Source organism: Equus asinus, chromosome 15 (assembly GCF_041296235.1).
Source record: "Equus asinus isolate D_3611 breed Donkey chromosome 15, EquAss-T2T_v2, whole genome shotgun sequence".
Lineage (NCBI taxonomy): Eukaryota > Metazoa > Chordata > Mammalia > Perissodactyla > Equidae > Equus > Equus asinus.
The window spans coordinates 24,472,003-24,491,851 of record NC_091804.1 but is presented as its reverse complement, the minus strand read 5'-3'; the positions used below and the strand labels follow the sequence as shown (position 1 = coordinate 24,491,851).

General features: G+C 48.9%; 1 protein-coding gene across 1 annotated transcript; it reads right to left on the bottom strand.

Annotated features, from left to right (window-relative positions):
* Positions 1-8,591: 8,591 nt before the first annotated feature.
* Positions 8,592-18,551, bottom strand: LOC139040318 (BPI fold-containing family A member 2-like). Its single transcript, XM_070485751.1, has 9 exons — positions 18,396-18,551; positions 17,432-17,603; positions 15,582-15,726; positions 14,822-14,929; positions 13,717-13,869; positions 11,473-11,554; positions 10,366-10,429; positions 9,418-9,499; positions 8,592-8,786 (listed from the first exon to the last, which is right to left on the bottom strand). The coding sequence occupies exons 2-8, from the start codon at positions 17,586-17,588 to the stop codon at positions 9,459-9,461; spliced, it is 750 nt and encodes a 249-aa protein (XP_070341852.1). The 5' UTR covers positions 17,589-17,603; positions 18,396-18,551; the 3' UTR covers positions 8,592-8,786; positions 9,418-9,458.
* Between the last annotated feature and the right edge of the window lie 1,298 nt (positions 18,552-19,849).

The window sequence follows — 19,849 nt, the reverse complement described above, 5'->3', positions numbered from 1 at the left end:
GGCCTGGGGGCATTAAAGGAGCAGGGACTCACTTTAGCCACTTGACGGATGTGTCAATAACCTACTTCAAACTGCAGTCATCAATGTCACCAAACGCAGAGCTGTGGAGAACCTGGACAGCACTGAGAGAGTGGCGGAGGGCACCATGTTCGTGGCTCATTCACCTTCCGGTCCTGTTCTGAGCTGGTTTCTTCATCTGCACCCTGAGTGAGGTGGACCCAGGGACTGTGAGGGAGGAAGCCGCTCAGTCTGCCCTGCGTGGAGGTGAGGGAGGGGGTGTCTTATTCAGGGAGCCTTGAGTTCTAGCCTGACTCCACCCATTCTTGCTGTTTGACGCTGGATAGCTCCCATGCCCTTTCTGGGCCTCGGTTTCCTCATCTGTAATAACAATAGCTGACATTGACAGGCAATTTTCACGAACGCTTGTGGAATCCTCCTAGCATCCTTATGCTATAAAGATTATCGTTAGTCCCATTTTACAGGTAAGGAAACTAAGGCTCAAGACAGGAAACATTTTGCCCAAGATCATAGAGCTAGTCCACAGCAGAGTCAGGATTGGAATCCAGTTCTGCCTTGTGCTGAAGCTGGTAGCCTTGACGCCAGATCACATACCCTCCTCAGAGCTGACCCTCCTTGTTGAGTGGGAGTCTCATTCTCTATGGCGCTCACAAGGCGTGTTCCTCGAGGCCCCAAGGGTAAATCCTCCCCATCATGTGCTCCAAAAGCCAGGACCCACTCAAGCCTCAATTTCAACAATGTATTAAAACATGTATTTCAGATAATTCAAATAACCCATGTTTCTAAAGGAATATTTTTAAAATAAAGAAATGTGTAAAGAAAGCACTCTCTCTATCTAGAGATAAAGCCTGCCAACCCTGTGGTTCATTTCCCCACTAGTCTGTTCTGCGTGACTAGATACAGACATAGATGTCGACAAATGGTCAGCCAGCTACCTCTTCGCGGCAGCTCCTCTTGAAGGAACAACTGAGCTGTATACTTCCTTACCTGCCACGTCAAGTGATGCAAACATTCTGGGGAATTGTCAGCCAGTCCCACGGACTCACGCCACGGGGACCGTGTCATGCTGATCTCTCACCAGCCGTCGCTAAATGCAGCCCAAGTTCACTGTCTACTCAGTGTTTTCCTGGAATGTCCTGTCCCTCCTGCCTCAGGACCTTTGCTCAAGCCGTTCCTGTGGCCTGCCTGGAAGATAGCAAATGCTCCATACATGTGTGTTAAAAGAAAGAATGAGTGAATGACCCGTTCTTTGAAGACTTGCTCTAATCTCCCCCTTACTGAGAAGCTGTTACACATTCCCCTGGTAGAAGTTGGTCTCTCTCTGACCCCAAAGCTGACATTTGCCCCCACTATTCGGCCATAGGTCTGAGGATATCAGCTTCTGCCCCTAACTTGTCAGCTCTTTGGGGCTGTGTCTAAGTCTTTCTGTCTCCCCAGGCCCTATGCTACATCTTTGCACATCTCTCATTTCGTCCTCTCCTAGCCGTCTGAGGGTGGATGTTCTAACACTCACATTACGGGCGAAGAGGCCGTGCTCCGAGCATCTGAGCAACGTGCCCCAGCTCTGAAAGAGCCAAGATTCACACCCAGGAGGCAGGCCCCAGAGCGGAGCTCTGAACCACAATTCGACTTCACGCAGTCCGTTTTCTACCTACTGATGCGTGTTAGACCCACAGTGCCACTCTAACTCGGTCATTTGAAAGCAGGGGTTCCCAGCAGACGTTTCCGCTCAACCACCCCTGAAACGTCACTGCAGACCTCCTCTTTGTAGAACGAGAACAAGGAAGGCCAGGAGAGGAGGCTGAAAGGGCAGGCAGGGGACAGGTTCCAGGGCAAACACAAGGCCAGGCTTGGAGTCTCCACTCTGGGAGGTTTTCTTTTGTAATAGTCTTTATTTTTTTAGAGCAGTTTTAGGTTCACAGCAAAGCTGAGCAGAAGGTGCATAGAGTTGTCATATACCTCCTGCCACCACACCCACGCAGCTGCCCCCGTTATCAACATCCCCTCCCAGAGTGGGGCATTTCTTATAGTGATGAACCCACACTGACACATCATTACCACTCAAAGTTCATAGTTTACATAAAAGTTAACTTTCGGTGTTGTACGTTCTATGGGTTCGGACAAATTATAATGTCATGTGTGTGCCACTGTAGCATACAGAATAGTTTCTCTGCCCTAAAAATCCTCCGTGCCCTGCCAGTTCATCCCTCCCGCCTCCTCACCCCTGATCTTTTTACTATCTCCTCAGTTTGGTCTTCTCCAGAATGTCATATAGTTGGAATCATACAATACGTAGCCTTATCACTTGGTCTTCTTTCACTTAGTAATATGGATTTACAGTTCCTCCATGTCTTTTCATGACTTGATGGCTCATTTCTTTTTAGTGCTGAATAATATTCCACTGTCTGGATGTACCACAGTTTATTTATCCGCTCACCTACTGAAGGACACCTTGGTTGCTTGCAAGTTTTGGCAACTATGAATAAAGCTGCTGTAAACTTCCATATGCAACTTTTTGTGTGGACATAAGTTTTCACCTCCTTTGGGTAAATATCAAATATTGTGGATCGTGCGGTAAGACACTGTGGAAATTTTGATCAGGGTTGTGACGTCCAGATCCATAGGTGCCATTATCAGCACAGCTGCTCGCGTTAGTAGCCACGTCTGCAGGCAAAGGGTCATTTGAATGGGCGAGTGTTAACAGGGACAAATGTTGACTTTGCCTGTCAGCTCTGGATAGGAGCCAAAGAGAATCACTTTGTTTCCTCTTCTGCAACCTAAATTGATGTCTGGCTCCTTCCTGCAACACTCTCTCCCTCCCAAACTGAGGGGGGCAGGATGCAGGCCCCTGAGCCATCAGCCCTGGCCCTGGCGCCTAGTCTGGGGGGCTCAGGATGACAAAGGCTCAGCATGAGTGAGCCCCAGGAGGGGCTTCTCCGGCTGTCCCTCTCTCATGAGCACCCCTTCCATGGAAGCCACCCTCTCTTCCTGTCTGCAGCCCAGCTGCCCATGCAAGAGCTCCTCCCCTGTCCTACCTGGACCAGCCACAGCCTTCATGTCCTTTCAACCCACCCGACACATCACCAGCACGAGGAAACTTCCAGAACCTGAGAGCTGAGATCGTCTCTCCTGGTTCTGAAACCTTCCATGTCTTCTTAGCACCTAACCCAGTGGTTCTCAGAGTGGGGTCTGGGGGTTCCCGAGTCCCTTTCCAGGGGGTCTGCAAGGTCCAAACAAATACTAAATTAATACAAATACAGTATTCGCCTCTTCACTCTCATTCCCTCACAAGTATTGAGCAGAATTTTCTAGACACTCCACGACATGGGATATTGCAACAGATTCAAAGCAGAGCAGAAGTGATTAATCCAGCTGTCCCCTCTGTTGAGCCAGTCATTACAGAGATTTAAAAAAATTTAAAGAGAGCCATCTTCTCACTAATGATGTTTTTGGAATATAGCATTATTTTTCATGAAAACATGTCATTTTTTAAAAAATACAATGAGTTTATTATTGTTATTTTTAAAGGAATCAGAAAGAGAGATTTTTAAAACTTCTCAGGGTTAGTTTCTTTCATAGCAAATATCGATGGATGGAATTCATAGAGACAGAAGTTCTCTGAGGTCTTCAATTTTTGATAGTGTGCTAAGAACAAAGAAATATAACTCCTGGCTAAGAGGAGCACATCCCAGCCACGCCCAGTGTGGCCCTGCCCTCCGCGTGACCCTCACACAGGGATCCTCCAGCAGGTTCCAGGGATCCTGCGTCTCCAGATGATACTAGGTTGATTCTCTCGTCTCAGCCTTCGCTCATTTGGTCACTTCTGCTTGCAACACCCTCCCCTCCCTTCTCTCCATCATCCTGTTCATTTCAGCTCCATGAGCAACTTCTCCGGGAAGCCTTCCCTGACTGCCCCTCACCTCCAGGCTAGGTCAGAAGCCACCTTCTGAGTCTTTTCCTCAGCACTCAGTTGTCCTAAAGCCATCTCCTCCAGGAGGCTGTGTGTCTCCGTGATGGCAGGAACAGGTCCTGCTCTCTTCCCTCCCAGCCCCTTCCACAGGTGCGGCACGCCGCAGGAGCACGCTCGAGGTGTGCTGTGCTGGGTGGGAGAGGTCCTGCTTCGGTCATCCCCAAACTGCCCGGCACAGGGCCTGACTTAGCCACATACTTGATAACCTTCCTATTTTTTGAAAATCCACTTTATTTCTTGCATAAACACTAACAGAAATGAGTCACCCCCAAAAAACTTCTGTCAAATTTCAGCATCCTTTTTCAGTTTTTTTTCCCAGTTTCAGTTTTTTGCATCATTAGTCCAACCAAGCACAGTTCTAAGACCCATATTTTCACTCAGCTGTAAAACACAGTATTTCTCCCTTTTGCAAAAATGTTCAGAAAATAGTTTATCGAATTGATGTAACAACTGACTCTTCTAATTTGGGATCTTGGCTTTTCCAATGTGATGAGGTTTACTTTACTCCCACTCGATGATCAAATATTTAAAATCAAAGTGTCCGTCTCCTGGCAAATACAAGGTGAACTATATACACTCGCTCATCACAGAGTCAACAGAAAGATCCGGTTTGGTAAGTAATTCTGTGATGCATTCCTGGGGTCATAAAATACTCCAAGATTCTGATTTTGAGATGTTATCCTGAAGGAATCATGCAAACATTGGAAAGATCCAGCATTTATTTAACCGGATTAAGTCTTCAAAAGAGTTTGGCACACTAGTTTCTGGTTGACTCAGGATCCACTCACATTTTGCCTTCTTTCTTCCCAAATATTCCCTTATAGCAGATGTCCCCTCACCTCCTCAAAGTGTCCTCCTCTTCCCTAAAGCCACCACTTCCAGGAAGACTTTACCTCTCTTTGTTGTCCAGGCTGAGTGGGAAAGGAGCCAGAGCTGGTCCCAGGGGTGTTAGGCTGACAGCAGGAGAACACTCTCTCCCTTCCCCGCCCTCTCCCCTTTTCCCCTTCACTAGCCACATCAGTCACCAGTGAGACCCAGTGGCCTTGGCCCTACCACTCCACGTCCTGGCTTCACCCACTAGGAGCCATGCATTAGGTCCATAGCCCATCACTTGTGTCCTCAAGTGCCAGGGACGTCCCTAGTTAACAGAAAATAATGACAAGTCTCCTATACCCGCCAATCCTGGGTTGCCAGCAGTTTCCTGTCCACCCAGCTGCTCAACTGTCCTGGAGATGGTGTCTGACTGCGCGCAGTCAAGAAGAGGTTCATTCACTCTCATTCATTCATTCTTTCAACATTAGTCAGCGCCTGCACTGCCCATTTGCTGGGCACCGGGCTGCTGAGAAGAGGGAGGTACCTGCCCTCGGGGAGCTCACAGGCTCAGGGCAGAGAGACAAATAAGAAAGACGAAAACCATAATAAGCAGCACTGGCTCCTTCTGAGCGTGGTCTCTGTACCGGACAGTAAGACAAGGGAGCTTGGGTAGACCTGCAGGTTGGGAAGCACAGCATCATTTTTCAGGGAACATTGAGAAGCGGTCCCCACTTAGCCGGGAGGTGACTCCTGAGCAGAGTCTTGAGGCTGAGGAGCATTCAGCCAGCTGGAGAGGGAGAAGGAACAGTGTCCCAGGTGGATGGAACAGAATGGACAAAGGCTTGGCACTGACTCAAGTTGGTTACTGCCCAAAAGGAGCCCTGAATTTTGAGACCTCCTTGTGTATTTTTTGTGGAAGTGGGATTCTCACCAAAGATAGTCAGAAAGGAAAACTCTCATCACTCTTCTTTGAGTAGCAGGGGAAGCACCAGCTCTGGAGGAGGCTGACCTCGGGTTAAATCCAGCTTCGCCTCTGACCAGCCGTGTGGTCTTGGGCAAGTCATTTCACTTCTCTGAGCCTCACCTGCCACACCTTCCACTAAGAACCATTCACTGCATCACTAACAATCCACAGTCAAGGAGATGATGAGTATAAAGGGTTGATACTGGGTTTCTCAACACTAATGACAATTTGGCCCAGATGAGTCTTCATTGTGAGGGGCTGTCTTGCATACTGTAGGGTGGTTAACAGCAACGCTGTCCTCTACCTATGAGATGCCAGCATCACCCTTCGCCCAATTTGTGACAACTGAAATGTCTCCAGGCATTGCCCAAGGTCCCCTGGTGGGCAAAGTCACCTTAGGTCAAGAACCACCAGTCTAATGCAGTGCCTGGCATGCAGCAGGAACTTAATAAATGTTTATTCTTTCCTTCCCCTTCAAGTCTGGAGGGAGCATTAATTCCTTTTTGGAGAAGGAAGAGCCTTCAGTGAATACTGTGGAATACAGAAATGGGGCTCAGAGAGGGAAAGTTAGCAGCATAATTCACACAGCATGTCATTGGCAGAATGCATTAGGCAGAATAAAAACAAAGCAGCCTTAATAAGGAGACCCTGAAACATGGTGGTTTAAATAGAGTTCATTCCTTTCTGCCACAGAGCCCAGAGGTGAGTGGTCGGGGGCTGCCATCTTCAACACACAGTTTCTATCTCTGGGTCCCGGAATTTGCTCCAGTTGTTCCCATTTCTAATTGCAGAGAAGGGGGGAAGGTCAGCAGGAAGTGGAGGGAACCCGCTTTCTTTAAAGCACAGAGGGGAATTTGCACCATCACTTCAGTTTGCATGCCATTGGCCAGACTTAGTCACATGACCACACTTACTGCAAGGGAAGCTGGGAAAAGTAGTCTCTGGCTGGGGGCCATGTGCCCAGCTAACACCTGGGGAGGGGAGAGAAGAATGATCCCTGGGCGACAGTTATCAGTCTTAGCTCAGAGACCAGGTGAAAACCCAAGGTCTCCCAGGGCCATGGGTCTCTCTACTACATCAATGCCTCCATCAGTCAATCGACAAACATGAGAGTGGTAGCCATAACAGTAATTTCAGGGTGCAGAGGCTGTGACTCATCTTGTGCTCGCTAGATGTTAGACCCTAGTCAAACACTTCCTGTTCATTGTCTCCTTTAATCCTCTCACCAGCCCGACAAGGGAGGTTTTACTGTTAATCCATTTGACAGGTGATAAAACCAACATTCCGAGAGGTTTAAGGCACTTGCCGCAGATTTCAGGGCTGGCAAGTGGCAGAGGCCGATCTGAGCTCAGATCTACCCAACGCTTCAGCTTCGCTCTGTGCCAAGCAGCCACCTGGCCCAACCTGAACTGAGGTCCTCAGGGGAGGGCTGGTGCAAGGCCCCTCCAGGCCACCCCAAGGGCTCAAGGGCCCCCCGAGAGGACTGGACCCTGTGAGGCAGCCTCCTTCAGAGGAGGGGCCCTTGGGTGAATTAGCAGCTGGGTGCAGGCCTCTGCGTGGCCTTGGCCTCTCTGCACCTGAGTCTCCCATGGGGATGAGGGCAGTCCGTCCCTCACAGAGTTGTGCGGACCAGCAAGATGGCTGCTTGGCAAAATGGGCACAGGTTCCTCAGGCCTTTTGGCAGGAAAGTCAGATTCCCTCCTGGAAAGGAGCTGCTGTGATCCTGAGGCAACAGCATGTGTTAGCGTGTGGCCCATGTTGTACTCCGGCAGAGGGGAACATGACTGTGAGGAAGCGGCAGGGACGAAGGGGAAACTGAGGGCCTGCACGTGGGGGAGGAGGGCCAGCCTCGAGAAGACCTGATTTGTCCTGGGAAGAAGAAAGTGGGGCCTGCTGGGGGCCTGGGAGAGGAGACCAAAGGGCCGGGGAGCTGGAATGTCACCTCTCTGAGCAAGGGGTCCCATAGCCATGGGACCAACTCCTGGCGCCACCACTTGCACACTGTGTGACCTTGATGAGTCACTATACCTCTGTGAGCCTCAGTTTCCTCATCTGTCAAACGGAGACAACAGTGGTGTCTCCTGGCACAGGGGTGTGGGGAGGAATTAACGAAGTAGCATGTGCCAGCAAAGCAGCCCTCCGTGATGGTGGTGGTGTTGGCATAAGGAGCGTGAGGTTGCCTCGGCCACAGCCTGGGGGGGTGAACCGAGTTCTGGGGCATGGATGGAGGGGCCTCGGGCAGAGGGAGGAGCTGGTATCCATGGGGCAGCACCATGGCAGGTGGCTGTACAGGCCCTCAGGGCTGGCAATGGGTGGGATGGGTGAGCCCTGGGGGCTGGAGGCCGTGGGTGCTCTCACATGCTGCTCGAAGAGGGAGCCTGACCCTTCAGAGGGCATGGAGGGGTGGGCTGGCATACGGCCGCATCACCCTACTCCTGAGTCCAGTCAGATCAGATGCCCCCTGATCCTCCACAGGGCTCTCAAAGTCCCTGGAGGGGAATGGAAGAAAGCACCAGGTGGAGCTGTCCCCAGAAGGTGACTGTCCTATTCCCGCTGCCTGCCTGGCCCAGAACAGGTGCTCACTAGATACCCACTAAATGTGTGTGGGGACGAGTCAAGTGTTCTGTCACTGCCACAGACTGGCTGTGTGACCCTGCATCAGTTTCTTGCCTTCTCTGTGCCTCAGTGCCCCATTTGTCAAACAAGAAGGTGGGGCTGAAGAGTCCCAAATGTGCCTTCCAGCTCTGGATCCATGTCTCTGCCACCCTGGTGGCATACCCCCTCACCCCCAAATCCCGAAGGAAGGAATGCAAACAGGCCCCTCAGGAGAGTGCAGAAATGGACTTTTATTGCTGGGGGTGGAAAGTATCTAGCTTAGATGCCGCCATCCCGACTGTGAGGAGAAGGAGTATCTGAGAGGTGTCCTTGTGGCTGGGCTCAGACTTTCACTCCAGTTGGATGGTGTCACCTTTCCAGGGGGAGACGCTACAAGGGAACGAGGTCAAGCCACCGGGAAGCAATCTGGAAGAGGCCACAGGGAGTTAGGGCGTTGACAGTAATGGCCGACCTTACAGCAGCACCCGCCACTCACCAGACACCGCACTGCCCCAGCACTTTCCCACAGCACCCTGCAGGCCTAAGGCCTTGCAGAGGGGACTGGCACCGGTAGTTTGGGCCCTTTCTCTGGCACCTGGCACTGACCCATCCTTCCCTTCCCCCCTCCCTCACCTTAGGAACAACGGCAGATGGGAAAACACTGATCAGAGGCCAAGACTGGAGCCAGGTTGAGGGCTCAGTATATGATCAGGATCGTGGGTCAGTCTGAGATCAGGGTCAGGGCTCAATCCGTGACCAATGTCCTCACTCAGTCAATAACTGGGGTCAAAGCTCCAGTCTGTGACTAGGATCTAGGCTCAGTCTAGGGCCAGGATCAGAGCTCAGTCTGGGCATATAATTAAGGCTCAGGGCTCAGAGTGTGAGCAGGATCAGGGCTCAGCCTGGGGCCAGGGTCAGGGTCAGTCTGTGACCAAGATCAGGGCTCAGTCTGCTGCTAGACAAAGAAGAGAAGTCAAGCTTTGCTCCCACTTCACCGCAGGCCCCTGTGGAGCAGCCCATCTTCCCTTGGTGCGGGGCCCAGAGCCCAGCTCCTTACCAGCAAGTGGGCAGCACAGCAATCCTCCTCACCCATCCTCTTCAGAAGTCTAACGGCAGCTGGACCCCCTGCTCAAGTTTACCTGAAGAGACAAAATCAGCAGCAGGACTCAGTCTCCACTGCTGGAAACCAGACCCCAACGGCTGTCACGCCCCAGTGGGCCAGTCTGACCGCCATGGGACCTCAGGCATGTCACACCTCCTCTCTGAGCCTCAGTTTGTTCATCTGTAAGATGGGTATAACAGTACCCACCCCACAGGACTGTTGCAAGGATCCAGTGAGACGGTGTACACGGAGCACAGAGTAATTGCCCAAGGAACTGGACCTACTGGATGGCTGTTTTGCAGAAGGGCCATCTCCAGGACCTCGACACCTTCACTTACTGCAGCAGCCCCAGCAACTCCAGCCACGCCTGAGACCCAAAGGCCAAAGAAAGTCCCCAGGGGCTGGAGGAGAAGCCACAGCTCCTCATAAGAAGGAAACGACAAGGGATGGAATCTTTTAGCCATGCCCACTGGGTATTAGGCTCTTTGTGCTTTTTCTCATCCACTCTTTAGGCCCACAATGTTTGCAATCCCCTTTCACCAGGGAGGAAACTGAGGCTTGGAGAGGCGGAGCCACCTGACCGAGGCCCCACAGTTGCTAGGCAGCAGACCCAGGCTTTGAACCAGATCTGGCCCATCTTCTTTCTCACATCATTCTGCCCGGCAGATTCTGCGTGTTGAACAACGGATGACGGTGGGGGGGGGGGGCTCCTGAGGCCCACAGAACCCTTCAGTTCTGCAGGGACCCCTCCACCCACACTCTCCCAACTTGCTCAGGATGCTGGGTCCTTCTGTTTCTCCAGGGTTCCCTGACCAGACGGCCCGTGGGGCAGGTGCAGAGCTGCATGCCTGCCCTTGGAAGGCTGCAGAGGGAATGTCCCCACATCCCCAGGCTGTGACTTACTGATGAGGTCATCAAAAGAACTTATATCCAGGCTGTGGAGGAAGACGCGGATCAATGGGCACGCCTGAAGAGGGGAGAGGGAGAGAGGGAGGGAGGGAGGGAGAGGAGGAGAGCCGGACGGAAGAAGGAAGAAGGAAAATCATTATCAGCTGGGAACAAACTGCCTGCCACCCACACAGATGCTGATTACTTGGGACCTTAGGACCTTTGGCCCTTAGGATTCTAAAACAATGGAAACCTAGAAGTCCAAAAATCTGAGAACCATGAGATGCTCAAATCCTAAAACCTTAGAACATCAGAATCCTAGAACTTTAAGAATCTAGAGTGTTAACACCCCAGAACCCTACACTCTTGGAAACCTTGAACTTTGGAACCCTGGAATTTGAGAGTCAAATGGCGCCCTGGGAAATGGAGAACAGTGTTTACCACGATTTTGGGTGCATACAATTCCCTGCGGATCTCAACAGATCTGGGTGGGGCCTGCGATTCTGCATTTCTAACAAGTGCCCAGCTGAGGCTGGCAGGAGGGCCACGCTTTGAGTAGCAGGCCTCCGGTTCCATGACTCACAGAGGCACCTGGAGGATTTGTTTTTTGTAAACCGAGGTTCCCAGGCACCTTCCAGAATGACTAATGTAGGCTCTCTGGAACTTTGGGCACCTGGCACATACGGTTTTGTACGATGCACAGATGATGAAAACTATTTTATAGGACAGTGTTTATTTTTTAATTACTTATATGATAAGTGATATTAGTTTTCTATTTATGGTAAGGATATGAAGTTTCCTTTTTAAAAATAAAGGCATTTAAATAAATTTAATTAAGTAAAATTGTGTCGATTAAAGAAAAATATTAGCTAACAAGGCATATTGGTAGTACACGGATATGGCAAATGGTTCAAATTTGGAACTCAGAGATTTCAGCTGACGTCAGGCCTCTCCCCAACAGCCCCCTCCCCTAAGCAAAGGGGGGCCACTTCCGGCTGACAGCCCAAAGTTTGCATCGCAGAAGGAAAGGTGCCCAGAGATTACAGCTTGGCCTGTGGATGCTACACTTGCCACCCTCCCCCTGCCGCCAGGGCTCTGGGACCCCAGGAGTGAAGGACTCACTTGTCTCTGCACCAGGGAGGACACAGCCTTGCTCAGGACGCCGGTCAAGGAGTCCACAACTCTGGAGACCAGTTTACTGCGGCTGGAAAAGAGAGGGAAATGATAAAACCTGGTCAGGCGGGCAGAGCTGCCAAGCAGTAGGGGTGCGGAGAGGGTGGGAGATGGTGGAGCACCCAGAAGTCAGATAAACCTCAGGGACATTGAAATGACTCTCTAACCAGAGACAGGGCCTCTATCCAAAAGAATCGTCACTTAGAACCCCACATCTGAGCAGCAGCTCACCCCAGTACCTAAGAGAGTCTCATCACAACCCTGAGACTTCATTCATTCATTCAACACATGTTAATAGAGCATCAGCAATGAACCAGGCACAGAGTTAGGCCCTGGGGACACAGGGATAAGCAAAGCACCAGCATCTCCTAATCTGGTACCTAAACATTAAGCAAGTCTTGCTCAGGCTTTCAGCGTAACCATCACCTCCTCAGGGAAGCCCTCCCTGGCTGCTCACCTAAGGGATGTCTTTGTATCATAGTGTCCTGGTAAGCATGCTGCTCTGCCCAGACTCCTAGAAATCTGACATTTTCCCTGAGGGCTCTTAGACGGACTCAATGCTCGCCCATCTACCTTTCCCTCAGGACAATAAGCTCCACGAGAACAGGGTCTTTGTCTGTTGTCACCCATAAATTCTCCAGAGCTCAGAATGGTGGCACGATGTGCCAGAGCTCTGCCTGGCACAATGCAGATGCTCAATACGTTTTTGGTTGAAATAATGAATGAAGTAACATGCAATGAAATATATAGTGACACCTTGTGACAAGTACACTGAAGGGCAAGAGTAGACTCTCAGGAGAGAGAATGAGAGGAGTCGTGCTTCAGGCCCTGAAGGATGAGAAGCACATTGAGGTGGGAGCGCGGAGAAGGTGGTCTTGGTGCCAGAACAGCCATGCACAGGTCTTGAGGTGGGAAAGAACTCGTCCAAAGCACAGAACAAAGGCCAGTTTGTCTGGAGCAGAGTAGCAAGAGGAGAGCGTGGGTGTGTGAGGGGTGCCAGGACAAGCAGAGCCCAGCTGGGCATGGGGAGGGCTTGGGACTTCCTCCTAAGCAGGAAGAAAAGGCCCAAGACGACCGAGAGCAGCAGAGTGGAATGTCGTCTTAGAGATGTGGACTCTGAGACCCAGAGTGGCGGGAGGAGTTCCCACGCTCAGCAGGGCTCAGGCCTCTGAACTTGTGTCCCAGCCTTTCTGACTAACATCAGGCTGTGTTGCCTTTCTTTGGTTTTAGGGGGTATTTAGGCAGCCTCTGATCGGGCCTCTCGGTGGGGGGAGGGTAGAGTGACCTCTGCCCATGGCCATCAGGACTGAGAGCCCAGGACCCAGCCTCGTCCCCCTCCAAGTCCACCTGCCCCAGCCCCGAGCTTCCAGACCTCTTCTCCACTCCCACCGTCACCAGGGTCACCCTTTCTCTCTCCACGCTCTTCACTGGGCCAAACCTGCCCTTTCGAGAACACAGTTTAAGATGTAGATTTTTTGGATTAACAGAGATCAATAATTTAAATGGAAAGGATTAAATTTGCATCATCTTATTTCAGGAATTTTCCAGTGGGTGGAGGATGGTCTGGGGACAGTTTGCAACTATAGAGACCACGGCAGGGGTAAGTATTTACTCCTCCTCTCCCCTCTCAACTGGAGGCAAGAAGGTAAATACAATTTTTATCATCACTACTATTATTGGAAGACGTCACATAATGATAAAGGGATCGATTCTTCAAGAAGACGTAACAATCCTAAACGTGCACGCACCTAACAACAGAGCTTCAAGACACACGAAGCAAAACCGATAGAGCTGAAAGGTGAAATAGGAAATTCACGATTGTGGTTGGAGAGGTCAACACTCCTGAGTCAGTAATGGGAAGAACAGGCAGGCAGGACGTCAGCATGGATATTTGTATGTGCCAGGGTCTACGCTAAACACTTGCATTTTCTCATTTGGTCAGTTCAGCAGCCTACGAGTAGGTATTTTTATCATTCTCAGTTTGCAGATGTGAAAACCGAGCCTCAGAGAGGTTAAGTTGGTTACAAAGTCACAAGTCAGTGGTCAAAGGTGGTATTTGAATCAACGTCTGTCTGACTCAGAGCCTGAACTCTTTTTCACCACATTGTGCCACCTCCCAGCTATAGGATTAGGGCTGAAATCAGGGGTCCTTGACTCTCACAGCCCAGCTCTGTTGAGATGGATGAGCCTTACTTGTCCAGCAAGGTGAGTGAGATGCTGGCTGAGTCGTCGCTGCATTCTCCTAGGACCACTGAAGGGAGGCCAGTCTGGGCATCAGTTTCAACTCTGACATCAGTCTGGAGTTCCAAGGAAGCCTTCAGGTCGACAACCTGGCCAATGACAGGCCTGCAGGAAATAAGATTCACAGTTAACGGAAGTCGAGAAGGCCCTTCACGTTGTCTACTCAAGTTCCTTTACTGTGTGGACATTTTCCAGGATGTCATTGGATAATGTTAACATTGTATTATAACAATAATGTTAACATTATATTCCTCACGGGATTTGTATAGTTACATCGGTGGCTTCTTCTCCTGGCCATGTGGGTTTGGTTCATATGAAATTTTTACACAGCATCACACTAATTAAAATAATAATCATAAACCTTTATTGAGCACAAATTATGTTAGGCACTTTTAAAAAGTATCTTACCTGGATTAATCCATCTAATCATTACAGCAATCCCATGAGGGAAAAATACTGCTATTATCTCTATTTTCAGAATGAGGGAATGTTGGTATAGAGAGTTTAAGCAACTATTCCAGGATCTCTTGGCTAATGAATGATGGAATCATAGTGTATTTAATTAGAAAGAGTCTTTTACACATGCTCGTTTTCCTATTTATCTACCTCTTTTAAAATAACTAAAATACTTCAAAATTATATTTTTCACACATGCCCTTTATTATACACTGTTCACTACTATATACATTCATCTGTAATGGTCCTGGTTATTTAAACAGAATCTTGATAGATGAAACAATGCTGGAGGAAATTTTGCCAAAGAGTAGTAAATGCTCATGTATTCTCAATTTTTCAAATATTACAGGTAGATAAATGTTATGATTTCAAAAATCTAGGTAATGGAGGATTCTTTTAAGAGAGACTTGTTTATGGCCAAAGTTCACTAGAACACTTTAAGGGTTAGGATTTTAGAGCTGGAAAGGCCCCCTCATATACACATTGGGAGACTGAGGCTCACACCCAGACGCCAGCGTGGAACAGTGCCTGATTCCAGGTTGGAGACCCATCAGCCATGCTGCCCTGCTTCTCCCAGGACCCAGATTCTCACGATACTCACAGGGACACGCTGGCGGTAGAGGTGATGGGGATCCTCAGGGTGGCACCTTTGCCATCAGGGGCCAGTTCGGCTTTGAGGTCCTGGATGTTGCTGTTACTGATTTTCAACCTGCGCAAAACCCACAATTCACCTTTGTCGTTGTTCATGGCAACCATGTGCTGAGCACTTCTCCATGCCAATATCATGCTGAGCATCGGGGCCCCACCAACCTTGCCTTCGCTGGTCTCCACCACAGCCCTGCTCAGAGATTTGATTCTCTCCACGTTATGGCACGACAGACTGAGGCTCAAACAGATGTGATTTCCCCCAAGACTTCAAGAGGGAATAAGTGCCCAAGTCAGAATCCTAACCCAGAACTGTTTGACTCCAAAACTCCATGTGTGGGGCCAGCTATGTGGTATGAATTCCAGTTTCCTCTCTCCCGTGGGGAGTCAGACTTTTATCCTTAGCCATATTTTGAGAAGAAAAGTCTTATTCCTTGGAAAAGGAAGTTCAGGTGGAGGTGGATGGAAGAGAACCTTTGCCCTGATCCTGAAATTACAAAGTGTGGAAGCCCAAACCCACGAGATGCCCAGATTGGGCCTGCAGCCCTGCCTGTAATTTACGCAAGGTCTGGGGACCCTGGCCTCAGACTACCTTGGTTCTGTGGGGATGGACAATGTTTGTCCACCTCTCTGTATTTGATCTTAAAATTACCTCTCCAAAAATATGTATTTTCTTTTCTTGGAGCAAAGATCTTCTCCATGAAGCCCCAACTCACCCCAAAGAACCATCCACAGTTGGCAAGATCTTAGAAAGGGTATTTTCCACCAACTTCTCAGCTTCCTGGAACTTCTGCTTGGCTTGTTGCCAAATCTCGGAATCCTGAATTGTCTTCAAGTCACCCTTCACTTTCTGGAAGACACCTGACAAAAACGATCGCTATTTAGTGTTATGTACACTGATGAAGCAGCCACTATGCGCCAGGTACTAGATAAGACTATTTGCCTGTTATTCTACTTAATCTTCATAATAACTCAATGAGGTAGGTATTGATATTATCTGCATTTTACAGATGAGTAAATAAAGTACTGAAAGGTTAAGAAATGTGCCTAAAGTCACACAGCCAGAGAGCCCTCATTCCTTCCATGCTGCCTTGATACTTATAATATATATGCAGCATTCATCAAGATAGCAATCAATCAACTGACCAGGCAATTGATAATGATTGTACTCCAGCTTCTAGTAGTGACTCAGAGGTCTATTTCTCTAAACGAGATGTCCACACTAATTTGAAAAACCAGGTCAAAAAAAATGAAGAAATACTAAGAAATGGAAAACCTAGAATCAAGAAAGAAAATATGGCTCCAACACATGAAAGTGGCAAACGGGAGTCCCAAGACGACAGCTTCGTAGCTGGCCCAGAGGGCAATAATTCATATAGGAGCAGGAGGACAGAGTGTCCTAATGGGAGGTCTCCAGAGAAAAAAGGGGTTAGATAGAATCAATGATGGGAAAGTAGAATGGTGCATATAAAAGGAACTAAGGATAAGTGTGTAGAAAATAATTCAAGTGAGAAACAGCAAGGCAATTACTAACTCAAGGAAAAACAAAAGACTGTACAAGAAAAGATATGTAATTTCAGTACTGCAACCTGGCTCTTCAGCAAACAGTATCTATCTGGTTATAATGATGCAGGCAGAGAATGCCAATTTAAATAAAACTATATCTGGTCCTATAACTTGTTGGATGACCTTGATCCAGACACTTCTGTTTCTGAGCTCAATTTTCTCAGCAGTGAAATTAGAAAGTGGATTCCTTCCGTATCTTTGAAGGTTGCCTAAGACCTGGCAAGGCTTGAAAGGCAGCCATTCACAGAAGTTACTTCCTCCTATAAAGAATGGTGGTTAGTGTGCTGTTAATATTTCCAGAAAATGAAAAGAAAGACTAGTTCTTTCAAGAAATCTGAATAAAAGGGAGATATCACTAAATATAAAAGTAGGTAGCTAAATTTATAGCAACCTGGGCTAGGTAGGATTAATTTCCAAGGAGTTAATACAAATCAATAAGAAAATTAAACAACCCAATAGAAGAACGTGCTGATAATATGAACAAAATATTTAAGTTAAAGTATGTAAATGGATAATAAAATATGAAAAAGTGAGTAGATTCTTTCATAACTAGAGACATGTAAAGTGAAATGAATTACGATCTTTCACCTATAAGACTGGCAAAACATTTAACTTGTCCATACCAGTGCTGTCAAGGGAGTGGAAAGAAAGGTACTCTCACAGACTGTTTGGGAAAATGTTAATATGGGGATTATTTTTCCACATCTACTAGAACTTAAAATGGGCACACCTTTTGAACTTTTGAAATCTCACTTTTAGGAAATTATCCTGTGCATATATTGAAAAAAGTTTACCATGATATAATATGTAAAAGGATATTCATTTAAGCATTGCTTGTTTCTGGAAAAATAATAAGCAAGTCAGCCAGGAGCTGAATAGCCACATTTCCCAGTAAACAATCCATAAAGGGTAGTCCCTGGTGGCAGCCTCTGGTAATGCAGGCGTAGTGATTAGGAGGCAGGCTCCTGGCTGCCGCTCCTTATTGCCCTTGTTGACTCACCTTCAAGCGCCTTGTCAATGGTCTCAGCTCCTTTCTCAAGATCGGGTTTCAGCTTGTTGAAAACATCGTCTAATTTGCCGCGAAGATCCTCAAGAAAAGATGCTGAGGTCCCAGCGAGCAGGCCGCATAAGAGAAGAAGTTTCCAAAGCTGAAACATCTTTTGTCCTGGCAACTGGTCAGTCACAGGAGGAGCAGGAGGGAGAATTACCCAGAGAGAAAAAGAATCTTTGACGAGCACCCATCACTCTTACACTTAACCTTCCTTTAAGATAGATGTGGTTACCTCCTGTTTTACAGCTGGGCAGCCACAGTCAGAAAGCTAGAGCAACTTGCCCAGAGGCACACAGGTGATGAGCGGAGGAGCTGGGATTTGAAAAGTCACACTTGACTGCAAGTCCATGCTTTTTTCCCAAAGTTCCTTTGCACAGGCTGGCTTCTCTGCCTGGAACATCTTTCCTCTTCTTCAAATTTTTACCTAAGTCACTTCCTACTGACTCTCCGGTTTCAGTAAGACATCATGCCCTCTGTGAAGGCCACTCCAGGCCCCTCCCAGAGTCTAGGCTAGGGGGTCCCACCCCACCATCTTGCTGCCTTCATTCTCTGATCGGAGTCCTGGGTACCAATTACCTGACGACTTGTCTGCCCCTCCCACCAGGCTGTGAACTCCTTAGAGGAGGAACTATGACTTATTTCACTGTTGAATCCCCAGACCCCAGTAAAAAGCCTACACCCAGTACAGTGAGACAAATAAATGTTTGCTGAATAAAAATATGAACAAATAAATGGGCAGCACATCATGATTCTGCATTGCTCATCAGTTTGGCGCTTCTCTTAATATAATTTCTCTACCTCTTAATTTGCTATATTCAGAATATTAGCTAATCCAAGCAGAACCATCCCTCTGCCTCTTGCTTCCAAAGCCTTCTGAAGACCACTGTGTGGGGGGTCATAGGGGGAAACCCACCTCTCACAGGCTTGGAGGAGGATGCTCACGACTCCTTGCTCCCTTGCGCAGTCTCCTGGGGTTCTGCTGGTGGCGGTGGCCCTTAATATGGTGGCGACCAGATGGGATGCTGCCGTCAGAAGAAAGCCCTAGTTCCAGAGCCATCCAAAGAGACTCCAAAGTAAATAATTCCTGTCCAGGATGAGCAGAGAGACTTCCAAGCTAAAGGTCACCCAGGATGCTTGAATTGGAATGAACAGATAATGGGGAAGACTTTCTGCCAAGACTAAGACCAGGTTCTTGTGGAGCCCCCAGCTGCCAAGATGGTAGCCATTGTGGATGGGGGTTGGAATGAAGACTGAGAATGGATGAATTGGAGAATGTTCTGGTAAGAGGACCATAGTGATCATCCAGCCTAATTCTGTCATAATTCGGAAACTGAGGCTCAGAGAGGGGAAGCAACCAGCCCAAGGTGACCCAGCAAGACAGGGACAGAGACGGGGCCAGAACTGTGGCCCACAGAGAGTCAGGGTCAGCTACCAGAGAGGTCATTCTGACCTCTGTGTGTCTGAGTGTTCTACACCATCTCTCACGGTGGAGCTAGACTTAGTGTGAAAGTTTGCAAGGATGAGGAGCTCACTACCGCCCCCCTCCCAGCCTGCCTGCTCCATCCAGTGGCAGAGAGTTCCTCCTGAGGGTGAACAAAATCTGCCTCCACGTTACTCCATGTGTGGTGAACAGTTAGGCCCAGAAAGGTTAAGCACCTTGCCTGAGGCTGCACAGCCAGTATCAGGAGACACACCCCTAGGCGCATCTCAGGTCTCCCTCTGCACATTTGCCTCCATCTGCTCTACTCTCAGTGCAGCAGTCACAGGGGTCTCGCTCAGCTTAAACCCGACGTCCTCCCATAGCCCATGGGACCATGACACTGGAGCCTGTGTCATCTGCTCACTGCCAAAACCAAACATCTCTTACCTCTCCCTCCAGGATCCCTACCCATCTTCCTTCTGTTCCAGAAGGATGCCCACCCCTTTCCTGCCTTGAGGCTCTGCACAGGCCATTCTCTCTGTCCAGGACTCCCCTCCCCGGGTGTCCCCAGCTCTCAACATCTCCTCAGAACCTCACTTACCACCCACCTGAGGTGGCCCCTCCCCATCGTCCCCTACTTCAGCTTCTTGCTGGCTTCTTTCATAGAAAGTCATCATAATTTGATACTTTAATTCTCTGCCCTCAGCAAATAGTTAACCACCCTGTGCTCTGTGGCTGTCCTCATAAGTGGGTCCCTACGACCCCGACCTGTCTTTAGAATGCTCCATGCTTCTCTCTGGAGCATCCTATAAAGCCAGCCACTACCTGGGAAGATGGCAAGGGCCCCCTCACCAGAGAGGCTCAGAAATTGGACTAGATGTCTGCTCAGCTCCTGTGTTACATGATGTGACTGTGAGCCATGATTCTAAATTTCTCTGGTCTAGGTT